Raw genomic sequence first — 24,512 nt, 5'->3', positions numbered from 1 at the left:
TCTCTGTATTCCCAGAGCCTACACAGCAGGCTTCCAGTACGAGTCTTGTGAACTGAAATTACCTTGGACTTAAATGATGGAACGCCTGCTGGAGATCTCTTCTGGAATGGGAGGAGTCTCTCTTCTCCTTGTTTCTAGTTTCTCCAACAGAAAGAAAATTGTTTTGTTAGATGTGTGTTTCAAGATTTTCCTTTTCTGAAGAGCCATCCTTTATTTTTGGACCCTATGTATCCCAACTCCTCACTCTAAACCGCCTCAGCCATCAGCACGTGGCTAATACTACATTTTCTTACATTTGCTAAAAACAAAAGGTATCCTTCAATTAGAACCACAGAATTGCAGAGCCAAGAGGACATCCTAGAATTATAATCTATTTGATTATAGAGAGATAATAGAGAGAAACGGAAGCCACTGAATTTGATGGATCTGGTATCGCTCTACCAGGCTGAACATGCCTTGAGCACATGGGCCACCAGTCTTACTCTTCTTTGGTGTGGTTCCCTAAGGCAGCGATTCTCAACCACGGCTGCACCTGGAGAGCTTTTATAAAAACTCAGAAATGCTCAGGCTCTACCCCAAACTTATTAAATAAAACTCTGGGTTGAAGTCCAAAGGTAGGTATCTGTTTTTTAAACCCAAACATGTTTCCTATGCACATAGGGTTGGGAACCACGTTAAAGGGGAAAGTAACTTTACTCAAAACATCATTCAAGGACAGAGTACAAGGAGATCATTCTCGTGGTCCAGGACCCTTTCCACCTGGACACTTAGTTTTGACTTCTTCATCTTCTTTCTTTTATTTTTTTTTTCCATTAGGTAAAGATGAAATGCATTCATGCCTCCAGGGATCCCAAGACCAGACACACAAGGGTTTGAATGAATAATGAAAGAGGGATAGGCAACATTTTTCAAGATTCCAAATCAATTTAAAGATAGAATAGACCTTTGAGATCATCTGACCTAGCTACTGAGACACACTACCCTAGGGTATAAAGGGAAGTGGGCAGATTTATCCATCACCTACCATCTGCCAGGAACTGTGCTGACTGCTTTACTTGTATTATTCCATTTCAACCTCAAAACCACTTTTAGAAGAAGAAGGAACTACAAGTATGTATTACAGAGCTGAGGAAAGCAGGAGCCAGTGGGTTAAAGTGATCTTCCCAAGATCACTCTGCTAGGACTCACAACCACCTTCGGTTTGTTTGTTTTTTTGGTTTTTAGTATTTATTTATTTACAGTAAGTTCCCTACATACGCGTACAAGGTCAATTCCGAGAGCACGTTCGTAAGTCCAAGTTGTTCGTTAAGTCCAACAAAGTTAGCCCAGGTAGCCATCTAACATAATCGGCTATACAGTACTGTACTGTAATAGGTTTATAATACTTTTCACACAAATAATACATAAAAAGCAAACAAACACAAAAAATAAAACATGTTTAATTTTACAGTACAGTGCCTTGAAAAGTACAGTAGTACAGTGCAACAGCTGGCATCCAGGGGCTGGCATCGAGTAAACAGGCAAGAAGAGTTACTGACTGGAGGAGGGAGAGGAGGTGGGAGATGGTAGCGCTGAAGGATCGTCAGCAACAGGAGATGGAGGGCAAGCTGCAATTTCACTCATGCCTGACGCTGATGGAATGCACGTTCGAATCTTTGCAAGTTTTCAACTTGAAGGTTCGTATATAGGGGACTTACTGTATTTATTTATTTGGCTGCACCGGGTCTCAGTTGCGGCACGTGGGATCTTCGATGTGGCATGCAGGATCTTTTTTAGTTGCGGCATGCGGGATCTTTTAGTTGCAGCATATGGGATCTAGTTCCCTGACTAGGGATCGAACCAAGGCACTCTGCATTGGGAGCTCGGAGTCTTAGCCCCTGGACCACCAGGGAAGTCCCTTCCACCACCTGTTTACTTCCAAAGACCATGAATCAAGCATTGCACACTGGTGCAATTACCTCCAGCAAATCCACTCACCTGAAATCCCTTTTGAGAACAGGCAGAGTATAACTGATCAAGAGAAGGATAAATAAATATACATATTGTGATTCACCCAAGCATATATTTTAAATGAATTGTTCTGTCTGTCCTCGGAAGTAAGCGCTGTGGTTTGTGAATTCCGCCCTTCTTAAAAAATCATTCTCAACAATTATCTGGCTGCATAATGTTCCATCAAGTTGACGCATCGTAATTCACTTAGCCATTTCCCTATTGTTGGTCATTCAGGCTCATTCTAATTTTTCAATATTACAGATTATGCTACAATGAGTATCTTCAGGTTTAGAGTGTCATGGAAAAATATGGTCATAATATAATGTTGAGTAAAAAAAAGAAAGCAAGTGAAATGTGTGTGTTGATTACAGTTACAATGATGAGAAAAATATATATGTAAATGAGGATGAGGAAAAATGAAATTTGCTCTTTGGTCTAGAAGGTTCTTGTTTGTTTCTATTTTTCTATTTTCCTCTAGTAGTACTATTACATGATTTTACACTGGTGAAAGATGACAGAAACAATAAGCATGCCATCCCCAATGTTGTTGAAATATCTCAGTTCCCTGAGTATTCTCACCGTGGAGAGATGAGCTTGGGATAGTCAGTGGTCTTGACTTTTTCCACATACAGCAGCCAGAAGAGGAGCTTCTTAAAGGCTGGAATCACATCTTATTTTTTATTTCTGGCCATGCTGCATGGCCTGCAGGATCTTAGTTCCCCAACCAGGGATTGACCCGTGCCCTCGGCAGTGAAAGTGCAGAGTCTTAACCACTGGACTGTCAAGAAATTCCCTGGAACCATGTTTTATTAACCCCCGATTCCCAAAAAAGTCATACTGTTCCTGGAATGTACAATGTACGTCCAATGAATAAAAGCATAGAATTTCAGAGCTGGAAGAGGAAGATGTAATTTATTCAAACACCACACCCCAATTGAATGGATGGAGAGCCAAAGAGACTTTCCCAATGTTCCCCAGCATTTGAGTGCAAGACCCAGAGTTGACCGCACTTCTTCCAAAATCTACTCTAATTAAAAGAGGCAGATGGTTAGTAAATTTGCTCAACGGGAGCCATGAAGGAAGAGTCCTTTTCCAGTCTGACACAGAATAGGTTTGACTCAGTGAACTTTAGTTACAGATCTCCCCTGAATCCCTATGTCCCACAGCCCCTAAGCTGTTCTCATGACCAGTGCCTCTGGGCTGTGGCATCTGCTTCCTCCCCATGGAGCACCAGGTGGTTTGATGGTACCTGTGATGCTGACAGAAGGACATTTTCAACCCAGAATCCATGACTGAGCCGAACAACCTGGAACTCTTCAGTTTCCAGTCTACACTCTCTCCTAGGAGAGTCGGTTCCTCTTGTGTCTTTTTTATCATCCAGTGGGGGGGGGGGGTCTGAATTCTAAAATGGCCCCCAAGATTCCCATGCCCTATATACCCTCTGTACATCCCCTCTTCTTGAATGTGGTTGGGTCTGTGAATATGATGGGATATCACTCTGTGATTAAATGATGTTATCTGAGAAAGGGGAAGGGTTTTCAGATAAAATTAAGGTCCAGAAGCAGCTGACTTGAGTTAATCATATAGGAGTTGACCCTGGGTAGGTCTGGCCAAATCAAATGAGTCTTAAGAGAGACTGGGGCCTTGAAGAAAGACAGTCAAAGTGTAAGAGGTGCTCGCCAGCTGCCCTGGAGGAAGCCATGCTGCGAACTGCCATGGAGGGGGCTGTGAGAAGGGCCAGGGAGTAACCTATAAGAACTGGGAGTGGTCCTGGCTGACAGCAGCAACAGAGCAGGCATGTCAGTCATGCAGCTACAAGGAAGTGAATTCTGCCAGCAACCACAAGTGCTTGGAAGAAGGCCCTGAGCCTCAGCTGAGATCAAAGCCCCAGCCGACTCCTTGATTTGAGACCTTGAACAGAGAGCTTGGCAATGACATAACTGGACTTTTCGATGACAGACATACCGTGAGATAATAAATGTATGTTGTTTGGAGCCGCTAAGTTTGTGGCCATTTGTGAAGCAGAAACAGAAAATGAATGCACGGCCACGGAGTGCTGACACTCCCATTCCCCAGTCAGACCTCTCCTGGACTCAGAGCTGGTTGGCAGTGTCTCCCATCTGGATGGCCTACAGGCACCCCAAAGGCAGCAGCTCTACAGCTGAGCTCATCCCTCCCCCTCCTGAAGGCCTGCTGCTCTTCCCATCCCTGGTGCTGTGCTTCTCTCCAGCCCCCCCCCCCCCCACCGCCAGAATCCAACACTCATCTTCAGCAATGCTCACGGGTTCCCCTCCTCACAGCCAATCAATCATCAGCTCTAACTGTATTTGAACATATCCCTAGCAGCCATCCTGTCCCATGCTCTCCCAGAGGGCCCCCCTACTACCTCAACAGCCTCCTAACTGGTCTGTCCGCCTCCAGCTCTTCCTCCACTGTGGAGAGTGATCTTCTTAAAACAGCACAGGGCGATGCAACTCTCTTCTTCAAAAACCGTCCTGCACTCCCCATTTCACATAGGTTCAAGTTCAAGCTCTCTCCTGCTCATGTGGAGATGTGTTTTCTTAGTACCCGGCGACCCCCCATTCATCCTTCAGATTTCAGCATTACTGCTGGTTCCTCAAAGATGTCTTTCATGGGGAACCGTGGGGTCTTGGCAACTGCAATAGGGTGACCCCATCTGAAAGGGCAAGTACTTGTGAGGCTAGAGCTCCTACATTTTCAAGAGAAAGCAGAAATCAAGATTTTTATCATATTTTTAAAATGTTGGATACAAAAATTTTATACAACACAGCATGCCTGTGGGGATGAATTTGGCCTCTGGGCCCCAGGTTTGCACCTTTTGCATACGGCCTGTCTCATAAGCGTACGGATGTGCAAATTCACGCACATCGCAAAGTTGTCACATAAGAAGCATTGCCTAGCTAAGCAATTCTGTTTTTCCAAATCATTCAGGTGTTGTCTCTTCACAAATTCCACTATTCCAACTCATAGGCTACCACGATCCCTTCACACAAAACTGCCTTTTTTTTAGGAAAAGATAAGATGGAAAGCATAGTGTGTTTTCATACACTGTTAGGTTAGAAGAAAGATATGCAGGGTTTGAAGTTGTGGGATAATCAGTGCAATTGCAATTTTAGATGTTACTTGGTTGAGTGTGCCAACATTCACAGCAGCATTACTCATAATAGCTCAAAGGTGGAAACAGCTCAAATGTCCAACAGCTGATGAATCAATAAACAACATGTGACATATCCATACAGTGGAATAATATTTGGCAATGAAAATGAATGATGTGGCACAGGTAGATGCTCCAACATGGATGAACCTTGAAAATATGATGCTAAGTGAAAGCCAATCCCCAAAGATAGCACTGTATGATTCTATTTATATGAAAGGTATAGAATAAGCTAAGCTGTACAAACAGAAAGGAGATTAGTGGTTTCCAGGGGGTGGAGGGAAGGGGAACTCGGGACTAACTGCTACTGGTACAGGGTTTCTTTTAGGGGAGACAAAAATGTTCTAAAATTAGATTGTGGTGATGGTTGCACAACCCTGTGAATATAGCAAAAACCATTGAATTGTATGGTATGCAAATGATATCTCAAAAAGTTGTTTAAAGAAAAAAAATAAAAGATGTCTTTCATGACTCTCCCCATGATATGAGTTTCCCCCTGTATTTTCTTCAGCGGCACTTCTCACAGTCGGAAATGATATATTTCTTTACGTGTTTGTTTGTGAGACCCTCTCTCCCTCCCCATTTCTCCCTGGCAAGACTATATAAGATTCATGAGGTCAGTCCCATGATTGGTCTATTTGCCACTCTATACCTGATCCTTAGCATATAGTCTCAACAGAATTAGATATTTAGTCAACATTAGTTGAGTCAATGAATGAACAGGTGAATGAACTTGACAATCAAATTCTTTCCCGATCTGGGTCAATTCACCCTTCCCAGCCGTGTTCGGATTATCTTCCTTCATATACCTTGTATTCTAGTGACACAAGACTCTGCTGGATCATCGCATAAATCCTATAAATTGGGATTCTCACCTCCATTTTTTAGAAAAGGAAATTGAAGCCTGGAAAGTAACTAAGAGTCAGGGCTACATGAGGTCATGCGTGCAAGCATCTCACAGGGCACTTGGCACACAGCTGGCAATCATGCCGGGTAGTTTCACCTCTTTATCTGGGAAAGAGTTTTGCAGGGTAGGAGAATCCTGGCCACCCCACAGGATTGTGAAGAAAAGGGATGACAGAGTGCTGATGCTTGGGTGGGAAGCAGAGAGTCACAATCCCTCAGTGTAAAGAAAAGGGGTGGGGGTGAGGGAATCCTGCTGAGCCTAGTTGAAAAACAAGAAAGCGAGAGAGACTGATTATTCCTTCTCGCTAGTGTAAGCAACTAAAAACGACATGTTTGCTTTATTGCCTTTGGTCTCTCATTTGATTCCTGACAGCCCTCTCCCTCCCTTGGATGCCGGGCTGTCAGGTGCTGAGCTGGTTGGCATCGCTAAGGAGGAGGAGAAAGAACAATTTAAGCAGTATTTCAGGGACCATCACAAGCTTGGGGAGGGAGCTTTTGAAGTTGTTTGATTCTCTCACTGCATTCAAGGAACCCTTGTCTGCCAAGACCGCTTGATGTTTGCAGGTTGGGGACAGCTGGTCTGGGAGGGACCTTTAAGAGAGAAAAACACCAACAAAAAAACAATGTCTATTTCCTCTGAGGTTTGAGGGAAGAGAGAGAAGAGAGACATCAGACAGGAGTTTTTGAGCCTATAACAATTTCTGAATACGCAATTTTCTCTTCACTAACGTCTCGTTAAATGGGGCCAAATGCAGGCATAGATCAAAGCTAGGTTTCTGCATTTCACTGTTCCTTCAGTAAGAGAAATCCAAACTCCCAGTATCATTTCTTCATGAGAGAAACTAGAATCTCTCTATAAAGCCTGCAGGAGCTGCTGGAACATTCTGGAGGAAGGTATCTACCTACTACAAATAACAAATAGCTAATGACCAGGGCAAGAGTTATGATAAGAGGGAAGAAGTTAAAACCTGTAAGATTCTCCTAAGGGGCTGATGCTGGGGTATGGTGACAATAGATTTTGGAAACAACTGGAATGGGGTCCAAGACTCAATCCTGCAACTTACTGATTCTATGACCTTGGAGAAGTTACTCTGCCGTGTTTTAGTTTCATTCTTTTGCATACAGAGACAAGGACAGTAATAGATCACACAGGACGACGGGTGAATATGCAATAGATCTGGCACAAAAGTGGCAATAAATGGTTGCTCTAAGTTGTTATCCCTCTTAGAACTGGGAGTCGAGTTCCTGGCTTGGGAAAGGGGGATACACTCGGTGGGAGCCAATGCCAGAATAAGAACAGGGATGTACTGTTAGCTAATATGTCAAGGGAACTGTAGAGTGGTTTTTCTCAACTCTGGTTGAAAATTAGAACCTGAAAAGAATTTTATACCAGACCCCTTGGCCAGACATTCCCATATAATGGGTCTGAGATAAGTATTTGGAATTGGGTTTTTTTTTTTTTTTTTTTTTTTTTTAAGTTTTCCAAGTGATTCTGCGGTTCAAAGAGGTCAGAGAACTGGCTAGCCTCTGACAGCCCCTCTTACCACACAGCTGAGGACACCTGATCCACTGTTGGCTCTGACCTGACCCAAATTCTATGACTCATCATTCCTTCAAGCGGGTAACACCAGAGTCTCCAACCTCCTACGCAGGCCCTAAATATCCAGCCTCCCCAGCTGACCTTGTCTTCTGTTTCAGAAAAGAGATCCTCTGTCCAAAGCCTTGGACTTAGTAGTTTGCTTTGTCCCAGGCCTAGTGCATTGTCCTCTGGGAAAGATTCTGGACTGCTCTATTTCTAGAAAAAAGCCCTTGCACTCTGGTTTATAGTTGAATTCTTACTTCTTACTGACTGTTCTTCTCAGTGTGTGCTAGTAAATATTTAACAATGGGCTCTGAGGAGGAAAGGGAAGCTTCCATTGCATTGTTTGCCAATTTGCATGGTGTAAATACTTCTAGCATGGTTGCTTATAAGCTACTATTGTGACATCACTCACAGCAGAGTTGGGAACGATGAACAAAACTGGCTCTCACAACTGGTATGGGTTGGCACCAGCACAGCACTGGAAGATCTCTTTGTCATACGTTTTCCTCCCTGACCAAATACCAGGACCCTGGGAGGGCTGGTCCACATGGATGCTGCCTTTTCCCCTCTACACTGAACTAACTTCTCAGTGTCTGAGCTAGTTCTGACCATCCCTGTTCCCAGTCCTAGCTCGTCCAGGGCTGACGCTCTCTGAAGGGTTACAGAGTTTGCACCAGGACATTCTCAGGGATCTGATCAGGCTGTTGCACCAGCAAGACATGGGTACCTACCTCCTGTCTCTTTAGTATATATCTTATGCAGGTACTGTGGTACGCACTGCACATATATTATCTCAGTCATATAATGGTCTGACCAGATTTTGAAACCAAAGAGCTTAAGTCCAAATCTCAGCTCCCCTTACCTCATGGTAGTCTCAGGTAAGTGACCTAAGTCCCAGTTTCCTTAGTTGTAAAACAGAGGTAAAATAATCCCTTCCCATGGTATTATTTGGAATTCTATAAGATGGTGCATATAGAGAGCATTGACCAGTGCAGAGAGAGTTCAATAAATCAAACGTGGTTTTGTCTTTTCTTTTCCTCTTTCTCCCTCCTTGTGTCTATAGTTTCCATCATGACTTCTCAGACTGGTACTGCTGAGAACTTAGAGGGCATCAAGTTGTACCTCATTGATTGACAGCTAGGAAACTGAGGTCCAGAGCCTTGCTCAGTCCTCATAACCAAAGAAGGGTACAACCAGGATTAGAACCCAAGTCTTAAGCCTTCCAGTAGTCTCATGACACTCTCTTGCTTGGCTCTCCCTCCCCCTATCCCTGTCTCCCACCTTCCCTCGCAAGTTCACTCAGCACTCCCTCTCTCTGGCTTTCTACCCAGCCTAATCTGCCCCTGCTTTCCCTATGCCCATGTCCCTGCCCTAGGATAACAGATGAACCCACCCCTGAAAGCTCTAATGCTTTCACTTCTCGGGCTACCATCTAACCCTTTGTTTTAAGCACCAGTCATGCTGTCCTCAGTAGGAATCCCTTTTGGGTAGGGAGAGCAGGCCAGTTGGGCAGAAGAAGTTGAGAGAAATAAGGACCCTGGAGCCTTGCTTCTCTGCCCTAACCACGTCCCCCACACCCACCCCACATCTGTCCCACGTCCCCTCCACAGCCTGGGCTTTGGGTCACTCTCTCCTGGTTACTCTAGCTACAAAGGCTTAGAGGATGATTGAACACCAATCGATCTGTCTTCAGTGTTTACTCTTTTCTGAGTAGCATGTCTTAGGGGTGTGCCCCGCAGTCTGGCAGAGGGTAGCCTGCAGATATACCCGTGAAAGAGGCTGACCTCAGCAAGGGACAAGATGGCAAAGATGAAAACCATATCACAATGTCCCCAAGAGGACGGGCCCACCACGTTTATGTTCTTACCTAAAATGCCTTTTTTTTTTTTTTTCCCCCTAGAAGCAAGACCAATTTGCAGACCAGCACATTGGAAAAAGGCCATGGAGTTGTGCCTGGCCCAGACACTGATTTGCTGTACTTAACTGGTTACCACTTCGTGAACATTGATCACATGGCAGGCACGCTCCACTAAGCATGCCCTTTGCATACATCCCCTCCTTTAATCCCCGCAACAAGCCTAAGGAAGGGTAGAAGGACTAACACTAGGCTTACCCTTCTTTACCCAGGGGAAACTGAGGCTCAGAGAGGGAAAGTGCCTTGCCCTACCTCATGCAGCTAGGAAACAGCAGAGCAAGGATTTGGACCCCTGGGTGCTGATTCCGAAACCTGTAATCAGCCTAGAAGGGCTACTGTTTACCTACTGTTTTAGTCTGGAAATAATCTCAAATTTATGGAAAAGCTGTAAGGATAAGAAGAGTACAGAGAAGAGCCATGCATCCTTTGCCCAGATTCACCTATTGTTAACCTTTTGCCCCATTTGCTTTGTCATTTGAAGAGATGACACTTTAACCTTGGGAAAAATGCTTCCCTTCTCTGAGTCTTGTTTTTTTGTGTGTGCATAAAATGGACAACTGGATGGATTATCTTTAGGGCTGAAAGAAACGCTGTGGCTTGATGAGAAATGTTGGATAAAGGCTTTTGATGTCATTATGTTTTTTAAAACAATATGTTTACAATTTTAGACAATTGAAGCTCTGCTGTGAAAGAGAAGAATTTAGAACTTTCAGCACATCTCAGGTATCCTGGTTCTTGTTGCTTATGAAATTGGTTTTGAATTTTCTAGAATTATAAAATTCACATTTAGTTTTGTAACCATAAAAAAAAAAAAAAAAAAAAAAAGAATGGGATGGGTGCCCCAATGGTCAAGGCATGGCTCCTGCTTATTTCCCCAGCCCATCTGCCATTATTCCCAAAGCTATAGCCTTGGGCTCTACCTAGCTTCTGGGATCTCTCCCATCCCCACCCTCAGAGCACCTTGCACCTCTGCCCTCATACATGGCAGGTACTGTTCTGTTGACGTTCAGCTTTTGCCCCACTCCATCTCCATTTCCTGGAGTCTCTGCTCCATCCAGGCATTCTCAGATTAAATTTCAGAACAGTCTCCTTCCCTCAATCCCCAAAGGTCTCCTTTTCTGCAGATATGGCTTGAACTTTCCCTCACCTGTCCACTTCCTCTAAAACATGATTAAACTGTGCGTGCGTGCGTGTGTGTGTGTGTGTGTGTGTGTGTGTGTGTGTGTATGTGTGTGTTGGTGGGGGAGAATCAAAAGGAAAAAAAAATTCACACATCCATACAAAGTTTTGCTTAAACTCAAGAGTTCTTATTACTACAGAAAATCTCAGCTTAAGAACTATCACATTAAAACAAGAAACTAAAACAAAAAAAATAAGCAAAACCAGGGGGCATTCATGCCCTGGTTCTCTTGGCTGGGGAACTAATCAGCAAAGATTAGAGGAAAGTGCATGGGATTGGGAATCAGATAACCTGAGTTTCTAGAGCTGGCTGAGCAACCAACAGAGGTCCAGAGAGTGAGAGAGACTCGCCCAAGGCCACACAGCCACCCGCGCAGAGCTGGGCTGGGAGGTCGATGCTGGGTGCTGGACTCAGCAGCAGCTGTACTGCTCTGTCTCCTGCTCAGCCCTGTGCCTGTGGCTGGACACGCCATCTCCAGTTCTCATCTGGACCTTCAGTTACACGTGAGCTTATCCTGATCAGCATCGCTTCTCTGTGTGAGCTGCATTCCCCCCGCAAGGAGGTTATAACCACCTTGAGGCTGGGGGCCCGGGCCCTGTTTCCCACACTGCCCAGCATCATTCCCTAAATGTAAGTTAGATTAAAATGAGCTTCAGACTTGATGACATGACATGTAAATATTCTTGTTTCACAGATAGGAAAACTGAGGCCCCAAGAGGGCACACGCTAGCCAAGGGTCTCTGAGTGTGTTGGTGGTGGGACTACAGACTTCACTCCACATCTCCGGACTATGAGTCCAGAGTCTTCTGTTGTGTGCGGTGTCATCTCTAGTTAATAAAGGTGGAATTCTGCCAAGTGGGAACCTACCATATCCAGCTACCTCAACAGTTAGTTCTGTCAAATACCATCAGAACTGGCACAGCCCAAACAAATGATGAAGTAGATGGGTATTCACTTGACCAAACATAAAACTCTTTGCTTCACAAAAAACTCCTTTCAGCAGCAAGACCATGTATGCCCTGAGATCAGATTCATTTCACAAAGCATTGTGAGATTTCACTCCTGCTTCCTGGATCAGTCCTACAGGTGACCTGTATGATATGGATGGTTTAGGGTAGGGGTCAGCAAACTGTGAGCCACTGGTGAGATCTGGACCAGCATCTGCTTTTGGAAATAAAGTTTGATTAGGACACATTATGTTCATTCCTTTATGTGTTGTCTGTGTCAGCTTTCAAGGTATGATGGCAGAGTTGAGTAGTTCCAATCGTGACTGTAAGGTCTGCAAAGCTGAAAATGTTTACTAATTAACAATTTACAGAGAAAGGTTGCTGATTTCTGATTAGGGAAATCCCACCAGACGCACATGTCTCTCAGTCTCTGTTTCTCAGTCCCTTTGTCTTTCTTCCTCTCCACCCACTCACCATATTGATGACTACAGTTCTTTGCTTTGGGATGGGGTGCTACCTGGCCATAGCAGACACCTTTGAATAACAGTCCCATTTCCCTGTCAAAGAACCTGAGGCTCAGGGAAGAAAGGGTTGATTTTCAGACTATATCATAAATCTCTTTTCCAGTAGACCCTATTGCCAAAATTGAGATTTTAGCTGATTTACTTTGGGGTGCAGACTGTTTTCAAGGGAAGGGGAGTTTCAGGAGGAAAGAACAAAAATTTTTGAGCACCTTTGGGTGAGTCCCATAACCTTCCATCTCTAGACTTGCTAGCTCTGTGAGGTAGTTATCAATAGCTCGATTTTATACAGAGAGAAGTACCCAGAGGTGAAAAGCCCATCCATGGCCACACAAAGCAGATGAGGTGAAGTCAGAATTCATAGCCAGGACTGGCTGAATCCAATGCCACTTGTATTTCTCTCATGGGACAGGCTAAAGAGAGAGACCTAGAGAGGAGAAACCTGTGAGGTGTCTCTTTTCTCCTCCCACTCCATGTCATCTCTCTACCATCAGCCTTGGGTGCATCCTCCTCTGCCAGATAACCTCCCAGACTTGTTACATCCCTTCAAGTTGCACTTGCTCCAACCATGCTCGAAGAACCCAGGCAGAACTGGCTTTCAACATCAGTACTCAGGCCCTCCTCCAACTACCAGTCACATCCTTCCCTGGTGGCTTGAGGTGGAAGAATGGGCAGGCCTGAGGCCTTAGTTCTACTTACCAGGAGCGGAAAAGAGAAGAGGAAAGGAGAGGAGACCTTTTTTTTTTTTTTCCAGTAACTGGGAATGGAGTGAGAGAAAACAAGAGGGGCCAGATGGAAAACCACCATTCACCCAGAGCGCTCGTAAGAATCCAGACACTGGGCTAGGAATTTATTTCATTCATTCGTTAATCCTTCATTTGTTCAAATATATGAACCTATAGTTGAACCAAAAATATGGACCCATCCCTGTGTTTGGTGCAGGGATGGAAAGCTGGATACAAGTGACCATGGATGTACCTATTTTCATGAACTTCCAGTTCAGTGGAGGGTACAAACATTGCCCACAGAACGTATCGGTAAGTGTAAAATTCCAGGGGTGAAGTCTGCAGAGGGAACAGCACAGGAGCTGGTGTAGAATGAAACAAGGAAATCAGATGTAGGACGGCTCAGCTAAGACATGCCATTTAAATGGAGATGTCAGAGTGAGAAGGAGTGAGTCGGAGAGGTCGGGGGAAGTGCTCTGGGAGAGAATGTTTGTGAAGTTTCTGGTGGGACAGATGGGGAAGTGCTGGAGAAGAGATCTGGATAGCAGAGCAGACAGAGTCCTGGAGAGGTGTTCAGGGCCAGACCACTCAGGGGATTGTAGGTGTGGCAAGAACTTCACATTCTCTCCCAAATGCAAAAGGACGGATTAAAGCTTCTAAGCAGAGAGGAAGCAACATGATCCCTATTTACATTATTAAAATGATCACTCTGGCTGCAGGGTTGAAAATGGGTTGGAAACAGTAAGTGAGAATATTGAGAAGGTGATTGTAACAGTTTTTAAGCAAAGGATGCAGGGGACAGGCATTAGGATGGTGGCCGTGGAGAAAGGGAAAACTTGTTGCCGGGAGTTGTAGTTAAACGGGAGATGCTCTACGGTAGGTCCTTATTAGTTATCTATTGTATAGCACAGGGAACTCTACTCAATACTCTGTAATGGTCTATATGGGAAAAAATCTAAACAAGAGTGGATATATGTATTTGTATAACAGATTCACTTTGCTGTATACGTGAAACTAACACAACACTAAATCAATTATACCCCAATACAAATTTTTAAAAAATAAATAAATTAATTTAAAAAACTAATAAACAAAAAAAAAAAACAGGAGATGCTCATGTTTCCATCAACCCCCACCATTACCCTGAGAGGGAGGTATTGCTACCCCATCTTAAACATGGGAATGTTAGGATTACTGCTTCTGTTCTGTGGATGAACAGTGACAGAGCCAAGTTTGGGCCCAGGTCCTTGTCTCTCTTCGACTTCCAGGAAGCCCTCCCAGAGTCCTGTTTATTGGAACCAACTGGAGAACTCTCTGTCTGGTCTCTGTGTCAGGTAAATAGAATTTCCTGAGCAAACGCTAGTTTTATCCCGTAGACCCTGTGCATTTTACTGCTGTATGTTTCCTTTTGCACTTTGGTTGCTAAGGATCTCTGAGTTAAGCTGTCAGCTCCTTCTAAGAACTACACAACACAGCATGGCACGGATTACCGTGCATACATCGAAACTGAATTTGAATTATTTTCCTTACTCCGATTTTCCTTTCAATCCGATTCTCTATTGTGATGGATTTTTAAAAAACTGCATAAACTTAAATCCTTTGAGGAATGGGGTAAGACAGAAAGCAGATAGAGACTGGGTAGTCAGGGTATCAGACGCCAAGTTCAGGGTTAACTAGATACGGACCAGGCTGAAGAAGATTTAGGGTTTGTCGTGAAGCACAAAAGCTGCTTCCCAGATTTTCCTCCAAACCCTGGTTCTGGAACCTTCTCAAGGACTCTGTTACCTTTGCTGCGGCGACGGCTTCGGTACTGCTCCGTGTAGAACGTCAACTGCGTTTCATCGTCTGCCTCTGAACCCGACGTCCCCTTGGTTCTCCCAAAGCTGATTCCCCCTGTGCAATAATCACAATCCATCAGTCATCACAGGCCTCCAGAAGCTTGTTAAATCCCTCATCCATCCCGAAGATCAGCAACCCCATCCCCAGACTCCTTTCTGTAAATCCCAAGTGACCCAGGAGTCGGCATGATTCATAGAAGGCGTTCAGGCTCTGCCATGACTCGGACCTGGGTTCTAACCATGGCTTGGCAGCCTTGGGGCTGTGTGACCTTGAGGAGATGCCTCACCTTTCTGAGTCCTGGGTTCTTTCTTTCTAAAATAGGGGAAAAGCTGTTAACCTTGTGGGGTTGCTTTGAAGATTAACGGAGATATGATACTTAAATACCTGGTCCGGGGTGGGTACCAGATAATTGATAGGTACATTGTTGCTTAGAATGATGAACCTAACTCTGAGAAAACATTCCAGGTGACTTAATTTCACACACACATTTCAGTCAAGTGCTTCCTCTATGCCAGGCCCAGAGCCAGACACAGGACAAGCAAAGATAGATACCACCCGGTCCTTGCCAGCCAGGGGATCATAAGCTAGTCAAGGGGACAAACGGGATCCTAAGGAGCCTTTAATCTAACTCATGGCCATGTTTCCCACCCAGTGAGACACTGGGAATATGGGAGAGAGCAATCCATCCCAACACGGAGGACCCGGGAAGGCTTTATGGAGGAAGGGAGATTTTAGGTCAGGGCTGGAAGGATGGATGGGGGGCTTCAGTGGTAGAAAATGGAGTTGGGAGGAGAGGTAAGAGCTGGAGCATCCCTGGGGGGGGGGGGTGGGCAGGAGGAGGCACTAGAGCAGAGTGCTGACTGGGAAGGATCTGCTGGAGCCACCCAGGGGAAGTCCCCGAGTGCCACACTAAGGACTGGGGGCTTATTTTTGGATGTCACGGAAGGTTCTGAAGCAAGAGAATCAGTTCAGCAGCTGTGCATGCCAGGAAGGACATGACGGTGGCTCACAGACCTCAGAATGGGTGCCAGGGAGGGAGCACAGCCAGGAGTCTCAGGGATCACCAGGTAAGAGGAGATGGGGGTCTAGGTGAGGCCAGGGGTGGTGAGGATGGAGAGGAAGAGATGAGTGCAAGGGATGCTTCAGAGAGAAACTCAGAGGAACGTGGAGGGGGAAAAAGGCGATGCAGTCATACGCTAGGAATGTTTGATTACAAAACCAATAAAGGAATAAAGGCTAGAAAGAAATATACCAAATTACTAATAACGGTTAATTCTTCAGGGAGAAATATGGGTAATTTTTATTTTCTCTGTGCTCTATTTATTTATTTACTTTTAGTCCAGGATGTGGAAAGAGAGGGCTTAAAGCACTGGTGAACTCTTTACCCTAGAGAGGAAATGGTGATGGGAGAGCCTCAGAGCACGTTGGGGTGGGAAACAAGAGGGAGTCTGGTTTAGGAAACTGTTTAGTGAATGGAGCTTCAGACACATACATCAACAGACTACATCTGGGAGGAGACTCAAGGATCTGGTAAACATGGTTGTCCTGGATGGAGACGCAAGTGGCTGAAGGATGGCGCTGGAGGAAGACTACTTTTCCCTGTAAATGTTTTGTATCTTTTGGATCAGGCGCTGTGCAAACCTATTACCTATTCCAAAAATTCCACCTGAAGAAAAGAAAAATATACGTTAGAGGAAAATGTTGTTCAATTTGTGAAAGGATTTACTTTGTCTTTTCCTCTGGTGGGGCATTTGAAATGATGTTCAGTACATAAAAATCCCACTCTTAGACATGCTTTCTGTAACAGTTATTACACATTCATTCATTCCACCAACACATGTAGCAATCTACTGTGTATCTAGAAGATGTCCTACACATTATTACATACAATCCTCATTGTGATATACTCGTAAGGAAGGTGTAATTAACAAACAAGACAATAATATAAAGACACACATAGGCAAAGTTACTTGCCAAAAGTCACACAACTGATGAGTAGGAGAGTTATGACTCCGGGCTACACTGTCCAGCTCCAAATTTGGGCTCTCTGGTATGTAAACTGCTTTCCCTGCAAACAACTCAAGAGGGAACCTTGGGGAAAGAAGATTGTCCTTTAAGCGTCAAGGTGTCAAGTGCTGTGTTATGAGCTTTGCATACATCATCTCATTCCAAACTCATAGTCCTCATGCGGGGGAGGTATCATGATGCCAGCTTTACAGATGAAGCAACCAATGTTCAGAAAGGAAGGAGATTTGTGAACAATGAGTGAAGTCAGACTTGGTACCCAAGGGTGTCCGACGGCCAAGCTCAAACTTTTAACCATTATGACACTGTTTCTCAGTTTAATGCTCTGTAAAATGGAAACAATGAATACTTGCCCTCCTCCTTCCTGGAGACAGTATGTTGTAATGAATGGGAGAGGACAAGGGACAACAATACCTGATCAATGTCCCCAAATGTGTCTTCAGCCACTATCTGTCCCTGTCCCTTAGTGCTCATCTCCCCAATCCCCGGCAACTAAAAGCTGGACCTGGAGACAGCAGGAGACTCCAGATTCTACCAGATGCAATTCCCCATTTAAAGGCTCTCCTTTGAAGTGGAGTTGGCAGACGCCCCATGGAGATTCTGGAAGCAGTGGAAGAGCAGAGGTCTTAGAGACCAGTAGGCTTTTAAAATTTCCATTAAAATATTTTACTGTTACAGAAAAAGGAAGGAAGGGAGGGAGGGAGGGAGGGAAGGAGGGAGGGAGGGACTTTTGTTCATCTACACATAATTTTTGGCCAAGGGGAAAATGAAGGCATGTGATGAAATAGCTGCCTTAAGTACAGGAAGCATCTGTCATACTTCCTGCTGTGTTTGGGCAGCAGAGGAAAAGGGAGGGATCTGCCTGTCAGGAGTCTACTCCATGCCCTTTCCTGCTACTGCAGTACTTTTAAACATTCCAGCTAAACCCTCCCTTCCTTCCTTCCTCTCCTCCTCTTTCTCATCTTCCTTCCTTTCCCAAACAAATGGCCTATTATGGTGAATGTGGAAGACAGAATTCAGACAGGAGTCTTTCCCTACTGGGACAGTCTAGCTGTGGCAGGGGGTGAGGGGGAGTGGGGGATGGAAAAGTCACCAGGCAATTCGAATATAATAAGAAAAGCTAAGCCTTCCATAGCACTGTCCCTCTGCCAGGCATGGTTCTAAACCCTTTACTTGCATTGCCTTGTTTAATCCTTACAGTAACCCTAAGAAGTAGGTTAATACTTTCCTTCCCCTTTTAACGGATGAGGAAATGAAGGCACAAGGAAAGTCAGTAACCTGCCCGGGGTCACACAGCTCGTAAGCTATAAACCCACAGTTCAAATCCAGACGGTGGCTGCAGTCTATTCCCTTAGTCCCGAGGCTGATGGACAATAAAACATGAGTAAAGACTTCATTTAATGCCCACAGCCATCCTTGTAAGGAAGGCATTATGAACCTTGTTTCACAGATGAATAAGCTGGCCTCAGAGAGAGGTGATGAGGGGCGCTGAGTGAGGGAGCTGGGATTGAAACCAGGTCTGCCTGCAAAGCCTGCCTCATGGCTACGATAACCAGGGAAAGTGTGTGTGTGTGTGTGTGCGTGTGCATGTGCACGTGTGTGTGTGCGTGAGAGCAGAGGTAGAGCGGTAGCAAAAGCTTGATGATCTTGACCTCTGAGGATTAGCAAGTCCGTCACTTGCCCCCAGCACCAGGGCACATTTTCCACTTTTCACCGCTCCTCCCTGGAACAGCCATCCTTGTAAGGAAGGCATTGTGAACCTTGTTTTACAGATGAATAAGCCATGCCTCAGAGAGAGGTGATAAGAGGTGCTGAGTGAGGGAGCTGGGATTGAAATCAGGTCTGCCTGCAAAGCCTGCCTCATGGCTATGAAAACCTGGGAAAGCGTGTGTGTGTGTGTGTGTGTGTGTGTGTGTGTGTGTGTGTGTGTGTGTGTGTGTGTGTGTGTGTGTGTGAGTGAGTGAGAGAGCAGAGGTAGAGCGGTAGCAAAAGCTTGATGATCTTGACCTCTGAGGATCAGCAGGTCTGTCACTTGTCCCCAGCACCAGGGCACATTTTCCACTCTTCACCGCTCCTCCCTGGAACCGCAGCAATTGTACTATCGATAGGAACACTCATCACACTCAGCTAGATCCTAGTGATGCCTCCAGCATTCCACAAGTTCCCATACCCCAAGACCAAGCCCCTGGCTTCTCCAGGTCCCCCCTCCATTCCCACAACTCTGGCCCTCACGTCCCTCCTGTAAGTACCAAGGTACCATGTTCAGAGTTGAAACTGAGGCTCAGAGAGGCTGCCTCTACATCAACCCCAAAATATAATGCAAGACACAGATGCAATTTTAAATGTTACTAGCCACATTAAAAAGGTAAAAAAATAAACAGATAAAATTAATTTTCAGAATATTTTGGATTCAACCAATATATTCAAAATATTATCATCTTAACTTGTAATTAACATAAAATTATTATTACTGAAATATTTAATATATTTTTCACAAGTTTTCAAAATCCAGTGTATATTTGATGCTCACAGCACATCTCAGCACAGACTAGCCACATTTCAATTGCCTATCGTATCAGAGAGCACAGTTCTGAAGGCACTTATATGACACATTTCCTGAGGATAATTAAGGAGCAGAATCTGGAGAGATGAATAAGCCATGGGCCCCACGAAGGTGTTGAATTTTTTTAATGTGATTTGGATGAAAAATGGTGTAGTTCAGATTCCATTAAAAGACAATAGCCATTGTCTCTGCCCTCAGGCACTTAAAGGCTAGTAGGTTTTTAGATTGGTTTAATCCATGAGTCATGAGAGGTCATGCACTTGTGTACAAGAAATTAGGGTACTGGAGTCAGATATGCGTTCTAACCGCGGTCCCACTTATTAGGTGTGTGGGCTTGGGTGAGGCCCCCAAACTGTCTGAATTCATCTTTAAAAAGAGGACGGTAAGTCTCAGCTCACATGGTCACTGAGTGGGAGTGGCGACTCCCTGCCTTCTGTGACATTGTAGGGAGGTGGCAGCCACCCAAGGCGTCCAGCCTCTGAGTGTCCACAGAATCTGCAGGGGCCACAGGCCAGTTACAGACTGATTTGGAGATGATTCAGACAAATGGAAAAGGGGCCCCTCTGCTAGCATTTTAATATGAAATTGGTGATACAGTGAACTAAAGTGCAGCCATTAATTATACAGGGCTGCTCAAGTATTTCTATTTAGGGGCCGAGAGAAAGTGAGAATGGCAGAGGCTGGCAAGAGGAAAGGAGAGGAAGCAGCAGCTCCTCTGCCCTTGTTCCATTGGCCTCTGTTCCTTCTGGTCCTGAGTGGTCTGGGATGGAGCATGAAGAAGATGGGCAAAGCACGTATCTCATACCATAGTGGGATAAGCACCGCTCTGGACACCTGATACACAATATCCCATCCACACTTCACATGGGGTCTGAGAGGTAAGAATCATGCCAGTTTTACTGAGGGGCAAACCAACCTCCAGAACCTCAATACTGCTTATCTAAGATCACACAAATTATAAGTCACGGAGCCCCCCAGTTTGAACCTGGATTTTGTCTGATTCAAAACCCCCCTTAGTCATTAGGGCAATGCAAATCAAAGCCACAATGAGATAGATACCACTTCTTAGGCACTAGGTTGGCCACAATCAAAATAATGAGAAAATAACAGGTGTTGGAAAGGATGTAGAGAAATTGGAACACTCATACATTGCTGGTGGGAATGCAAAATGGTGCAGAAAGTGTGGAAAACAATTTGACAGTTGGTTCCTCAAGAAGTTAAACATAAAATTACACGTGACCCAGGAATTCTGCCCCTAGGCATATCCAAAAGAATTGGAGAGGGTATTCAAATAAATACCGGTACATGAATATTCATAGCAGCATTACTTACAATAGCCAAAAGCGGAAACCCAAATGTCCATCAGCTGATGAACAGATAAACAAAGTGGGGTATATTCATACAATGGAATATTATCCAGCCATAAAAATGAATGCTGGACACATGTTACAACATGGATGGACCTTGCAAACAGCACTTTGGATCTTAGCAAAACATTTTGCTAAGTGAAAGAAGCCAGACATAAGAAGTCACATGTTATATGGTTCTATTTATAGAAAACATCTGAAATAAGTAAGAAATAGTGATTGCCAGGGCTGTGCAGAGGGAAGAGAAGAATAGGGAGTGATTGCTAATGAGTATGGGGTTTCCTCTTGATGTACTGGAAATGTCTTGGAACTAAACAGAGGTGATGGTTGCACACCTTGTGAACGTATTAAATGGCAATGAATTACACACTTTTAAATAGATAATCGTTAATTTTATGTTATGTGAATTTTACCTCAATAAATAAAATGTTTAACAAAGAGAGAGAGAGACCCTCTGTTTGCTTTGTAACATCACAAGACTCACGATAAAACTGTAGAATGGGGAACTGTGAGAGCAAAGTGGAGACATCACAGAGCCCTGTTGAAAGCGTCCAGGCTCAAGGCATCCTGACCCAGTGTTTGAGGTCACAGAGGGTGACCAGTCAGTCTGTCCCGGACCCAGTAGTCACCTCAAATAACCACAACACTCATTTTTCTATTCGTTCATTCAACGATTATTGACCAAGCGCCCACTCTGTATCAATAACACTGTTCCTGGGCACTGAGGGAGGATAAAGCAGTGAATAAAACAGACAAAACTTCCTGACGTTCTGGAGTTTCCTTCCTGGTGAGGAAGCAGTTAAAATATTCCAGGCATGATGTTGAGCCCTCTACATGGGAATTATCTCAACTTTGCTGATAAGTAAACTGAGACATTCGGAAGTTTACAGAGACTCCCCCAAGATGACACAGATATTTTGTGGCAAGGAGAGACCTGACCCCAGGTTTGCTCTGGGGCAAATCAGGGCATCCGAACAACTTGAAAGCCATATTATGGAAAAGGCTGGAGCAATTGTTAGGATGTACAGTCTATCCTGGGCCTGAGAATTAACTCACTGCAAATGTACTTTCTCTCACTGGGCTGCCCTGTCCACAAACCTGCTCTGCAGCCCCCAGTTGACCCACTCCTCCACACTCCATCTCCCATGCTCTTGGTATCATGATGGATGGTGGTGACATGTTAAATTATTCAGACTCCGTGTCTTCCTCGAGCTGGTGACAGAGATACTGCATTTTTAGATTGCCCAGAACTGTGCCAGATAGAGAAATATGTAGCTTGGGAATGCAAAACCCATCAGACCCCCAACTGTCCAGGGAATACAAATGGTACCGGTCAAGGGAAGAGGACAAAAGTGGCTAAACTTCCCACACCCTAAACCACACAGCTCACAATTGCTCTGAGCTCTAGGGCTAAACCACAGATGTTCACACACATCCACCATTTGCAGATGCTCTGACCACAACTGCTACCTGTCATCAGGTACCACTATAGGCCAGGCACAGTGCCAGGCACTTCACCCAGAGATGACTACACATATTCCTATTCCTCCAACATGGAAACAGAGTCTGGGAGAGATGGCCCTCTTTGTCCATAGTCACAAAGCCAGGAAGTGGCAGGACCTGGATTCAAACCCAGGTTTATCTGATCGCCAGAGAAGAAGATTCTGCAGCATTCTTGGGATTCATGTTGAATTTTTTTAAATTGATCTTTATGGTTAAAAAATATCTTTATGGTAAAATATAATTAAACATGATTGTTTATAATTTCAGGAAAAAAAATATATGACCTAGAGGCCCATTTACAAGGGACTGCTTAAAAAAATGGTGGCATTATCTCTAATACAGACTTTCATGAGATCATTAAGTACAGTGACATAAATCTCTATTTATTGACATGCAAACCTCCCCATGATATATCGTTGAATGGAAAAATAAACAGAGAAGAATACAAAGAGGGATTTCACTTGTGTAAATTTACACGTATTTGCTGATATTTGTTGTGAATTCCACTGAGTATGTGTAATAAAATTAAATATATTTTAATTTAAAAAATAAAGAAGAGGAAAGTAGAAGTCATTCTGAGATATTCATGATCTAGGGTTATGAACCAAGCTTAAAAAAGCATATTGCAAAACTGTAAGTGCAAAACGATCCTATTCTGTTTTAAAAATACACACACACATAAAGTATGTAAATGTATGCATATATATATATACTTATATACACACACACGCACACGTACAAAAAGATATTGAAAGCAATATATGAAGATGCTCTAGTGGTTATTCCCTGGGTAGTAAAATTTGGAGTATTTTTAAAATTTTTCTATTGTTCTTCATCTGCATTTTATAATTTTCCTCCAATGAATATCTAATGCTTGGTTACTGTAAAGAAACATACTTAATAAAAGTTATATTTATTTTTTTAAAATGGATTGTCTTTATTGCTCTAGCTTAAGCTATTCCTCACTTGACCTTTAGTGTAATATGGCCATCCCAGAGGTGATCATTCCACTATCCAAGAAAGGACAAATCTCAATTTATCCCCAGATTTTGGCCCAAAGAACTGCTTGCCTATGGAGGGGAAGCTCTCCGATCAAGCTTAACTCAGTATCTCATGACAGTAAAGCTTTATCTTCTGGAATATCCCATTGCTTCCTGTGGGAGGCTGGATTTTCCAAAGATAGCCATAACAAAATCTCGCATCCCACATTCTCCTCTGCAATGTGACTTTTGCCACTCCCCTGTCAAAGGTGAAGGCTAATTTCTCTCACCTTGAATCTGGGCTGCCTTAGGCATGCGTTTTTAATAAAGAGGCATGACTCTGCATAACCTTCGGGCTGGGTCATAAAAGGCGATGCAGCATCTGCTTGGCTCTCTTGACATGCTGATTCTCTAGACACTTACTCCATTTTTGGAAATCTGCCCCTCACTGTGAGAAGTCTTAGCCACAAGGAGAGGCCAAGTGTAAGTGGTCCAGTCAACAGTCACAGCTGAGCCCAGCTTTCAAGATATCTCAGTCCAGTGGGGAGGGGGAAGGGTAAGCTGGGACGAAGTGAGAGAGTGGCATGGACATATATACATTACCAAATGTAAAATAGATGGCTAGTGGGAAGCAGCAGCCTAGCACAGGGAGATCAGCTCGGTGCTTTGTGACCACCTAGAGGGGTGGGATGGGGGGGGTGGGAGGGAGATGCAAGAGGGAGGGGATATGGGGATATATGTGTGCGTATAGCTGATTCACTTTGTTATACAGCAGCAACTAACACAACATTGTAAAGCAATTATACACCAATAAAGATGGTTAAAAAAAAAAAAAAAGATATCTCAGTCCAGGTGGCAAAAATGTGCGAGAAGAAGCTTCTAGTTGATTCTAGCCTCCAGACATCTGAGTCACCCACAGGTGTTTGAGTATTTCCAGCTGAGTCTCAGTCATTGTAAAGCTGACACAGTCTATCTTCCGTTTCTTGTTTATGAATTCCTGACTCTAGAATCCATGAGCATAATAAGACTGTTGTTTTAAGGCACTGAGTTTGGGGTGGTGTACTATGAAGTAGTAGGTAACCACAACGCTCCCCTTTGTCTAGTCCTACAAAAACATCCACACTCCTTCCAACCTGTCCCCATATGGCAGCCCTGAGCAATGGAAAGATGAACTGGGTGTCCAGAGACCCACATCCTAAGTCTGTCCTGTTAATAACATACTGTATGACTGAAAAAAAGCATTAACATCTAGTAAATACTGGGCTGGCCCAAAAAGGTCGATGTTATGGAAA

The 24,512-nt window shown here is 44.2% G+C and overlaps 1 protein-coding gene across 5 annotated transcripts in view; it reads right to left on the bottom strand.

Annotated features, from left to right (window-relative positions):
- Nucleotides 1-24,512, bottom strand: part of ASTN2 (astrotactin 2) — a 909,948-nt gene that overhangs the window by 567,850 nt on the left and 317,586 nt on the right. For all 5 annotated transcript variants that reach the window (XM_061200030.1, XM_061200026.1, XM_061200028.1 and 2 more), the window contains exon 5: nt 14,729-14,836. In XM_061200030.1, the coding sequence (XP_061056013.1) occupies nt 14,729-14,836 (108 nt within the window). The remainder of the gene's footprint in view (nt 1-14,728; nt 14,837-24,512) is intronic.

Source organism: Eubalaena glacialis, chromosome 9 (genome assembly GCF_028564815.1).
Source record: "Eubalaena glacialis isolate mEubGla1 chromosome 9, mEubGla1.1.hap2.+ XY, whole genome shotgun sequence".
Classification (NCBI taxonomy): Eukaryota; Metazoa; Chordata; class Mammalia; order Artiodactyla; family Balaenidae; genus Eubalaena; species Eubalaena glacialis.
The sequence above is the reverse complement of the archived record's forward strand: the minus strand, read 5'-3'. Positions and strand labels throughout refer to the sequence as shown.